Source organism: Oryza brachyantha, chromosome 7 (assembly GCF_000231095.2).
Source record: "Oryza brachyantha chromosome 7, ObraRS2, whole genome shotgun sequence".
NCBI lineage: Eukaryota > Viridiplantae > Streptophyta > Magnoliopsida > Poales > Poaceae > Oryza > Oryza brachyantha.
The window spans coordinates 14,862,857-14,864,696 of NC_023169.2; the positions used below are offsets into that span (position 1 = coordinate 14,862,857).

Here is a 1,840-nt window from a genome sequence, read left to right on the forward strand (position 1 = left end):
TACAAAGATGAGGAACAGTGAGGACTTGAATAATCAGCCGAAGTGAACAATTTTTTCTGCTTCCTTTTCCATGTCCAGGAAGAATGAATTGAACAAGATGATTAACCTAAGACTAGAATGAAATTGCTCAAATCGCAGCATCCATGCTTAGTCATACACATTGACCAGTGATCCAACAACAAACCATGATCAGCCGGTCGACGAAAGGAGCCATCTTTTTTTGTTCAGAAATGGCCGTCGTCATTTCGCGCCGACGCCGAGAGTGAGCTCGAGCTCCTCGGCGGCGACCTCGTGGATTCTCTCACCTTCCCATGGCGTCACCCTCCCCTTGTCAAACTCGAACTCCGGGCCGCCTCGGCCTGCCGCCCCCTCTATCTCCATGGAGTTGGAGTTAGACGCGCCCGGGTTGACGAGATTGTAGGTGGGAGACGTCGGCGCCGTCGTGGCCATCTGGAAGCTGATCCACCGGCCGGAGTCCACGGTCGAGACGTCGGACTCGTCGCACTCCGGTATCGTGTCCGGGTGCTCCAGGCGGCGGCCGCGGGTGGGGCTGGCCGGCGCGGAGACCGCGAAGAAGGGGTGCCGGAAGGGGTCGACGTCCCAGTCCGGCTTCCGGATCTTGGGCGGCCGCGACGCCGTCGGCGACGAGAGCGGCGGCGTGACGGGCGCGCTGCTGGAGACGCGGAGCGGCGGGAGGTTGGGGAGCCCCCGGAGGAACGGGAGGAGGCAGGAAGGGCTCGCGTTGTCGAGCCGGCTGGGGCTCGGGAAGCTCGACGACGCCGGGCTCGCGTGGTAGGACGGCACCGGGCTCGGGAACGACGACGACGGCGCGCTCAGCAGCTGCGTTGACGAGCAGGGGCTCATCGCCGCCGACGCTGACACAGCCGACGGAGGCGGCTTACATCCCTGCGACGAGCAAACACAAGAAGAGCGAGCTCAGCTCATCTCACCTCCTCTCCAACCGGCCAGATCTACACACCCAAGATCCAAGAAAAGGACAGCAAAACACATCACCACGACCAGATCGAGACGGCATCGACCGACCTCGGCACACGAACGAACTAACCTTGCGGTAGGTGGTGCCGTCGTCCTCGACGACCCATCCGGCCTCCCGGCAGAGCGCCTTGAGCACCTCGTTGTTGTCGCAGTGCTTGGGGAGGTTGTAGTTCCCGAGCGCCCGGAGCCCGGTGAAGATCTTGGCGGCGATGGCCCGCCGCCGCCGCTCCCTCCTCTTGTTGTTCTCCCTCTCCTTCCACGTCGGGGTCCTCCCAACCCCACCCGCCCCGGCCGCCGCCGCGGCCGCTGCCCCCGACGTCATACCCACCACCGTCCCCTCCCTCACCTCCCCTCCCCCGCTCTCTCTCCACTTGGCTAGCTCAAGTTTCTTTAATGGCGAGGTGGTGGGTGCTACCACTACTACAGCTACAGTATTGACTAATGGGAGAGAGAGAGAGATGAGAGAGCTACGCCTAGTAGGCTACTAGTAGCCAGCTAGCTCTAGTAGTAGGAGGTAAGGTGGCGTGCGCTGCCGCGGTGACGAGTAGCAGTAGCGTGCTTTCGCTCTCGTGGGGCTCCGTGTGTGTGAGGAAGGAGGTGGTGGTGGTGGGACCCGCGGGGGCGCAGGCTGGCCCGGGGCGCAAGCTAGCGGGCGAGCTCACGAGGAGGGTACGGGAGCTCTACTTTATTGCAACTGGATTGGGTAGATTCTACCTGCAATTTTGACATTTTATTTCTTTTAAAAAAATTTATCTTATAGATAAACTTTCAAAAAATTTATTTATAAATAAATTTTTTTGAAGGCGCCAATATTTAACAGGAGGCCGCCCAACTTCACTGACGT

At 59.8% G+C, this 1,840-nt stretch overlaps 1 protein-coding gene across 1 annotated transcript; it reads right to left on the reverse strand.

Annotated features, from left to right (window-relative positions):
- On the reverse strand, nucleotides 1-1,456 carry LOC102708168 (protein BZR1 homolog 1). The gene is made up of 2 exons (XM_006658674.3): nucleotides 1,067-1,456; nucleotides 1-906 (listed from the first exon to the last, which is right to left on the reverse strand). The coding sequence occupies exons 1-2, from the start codon at nucleotides 1,316-1,318 to the stop codon at nucleotides 241-243; spliced, it is 918 nt and encodes a 305-aa protein (XP_006658737.2). The 5' UTR covers nucleotides 1,319-1,456; the 3' UTR covers nucleotides 1-240.
- Between the last annotated feature and the right edge of the window lie 384 nt (nucleotides 1,457-1,840).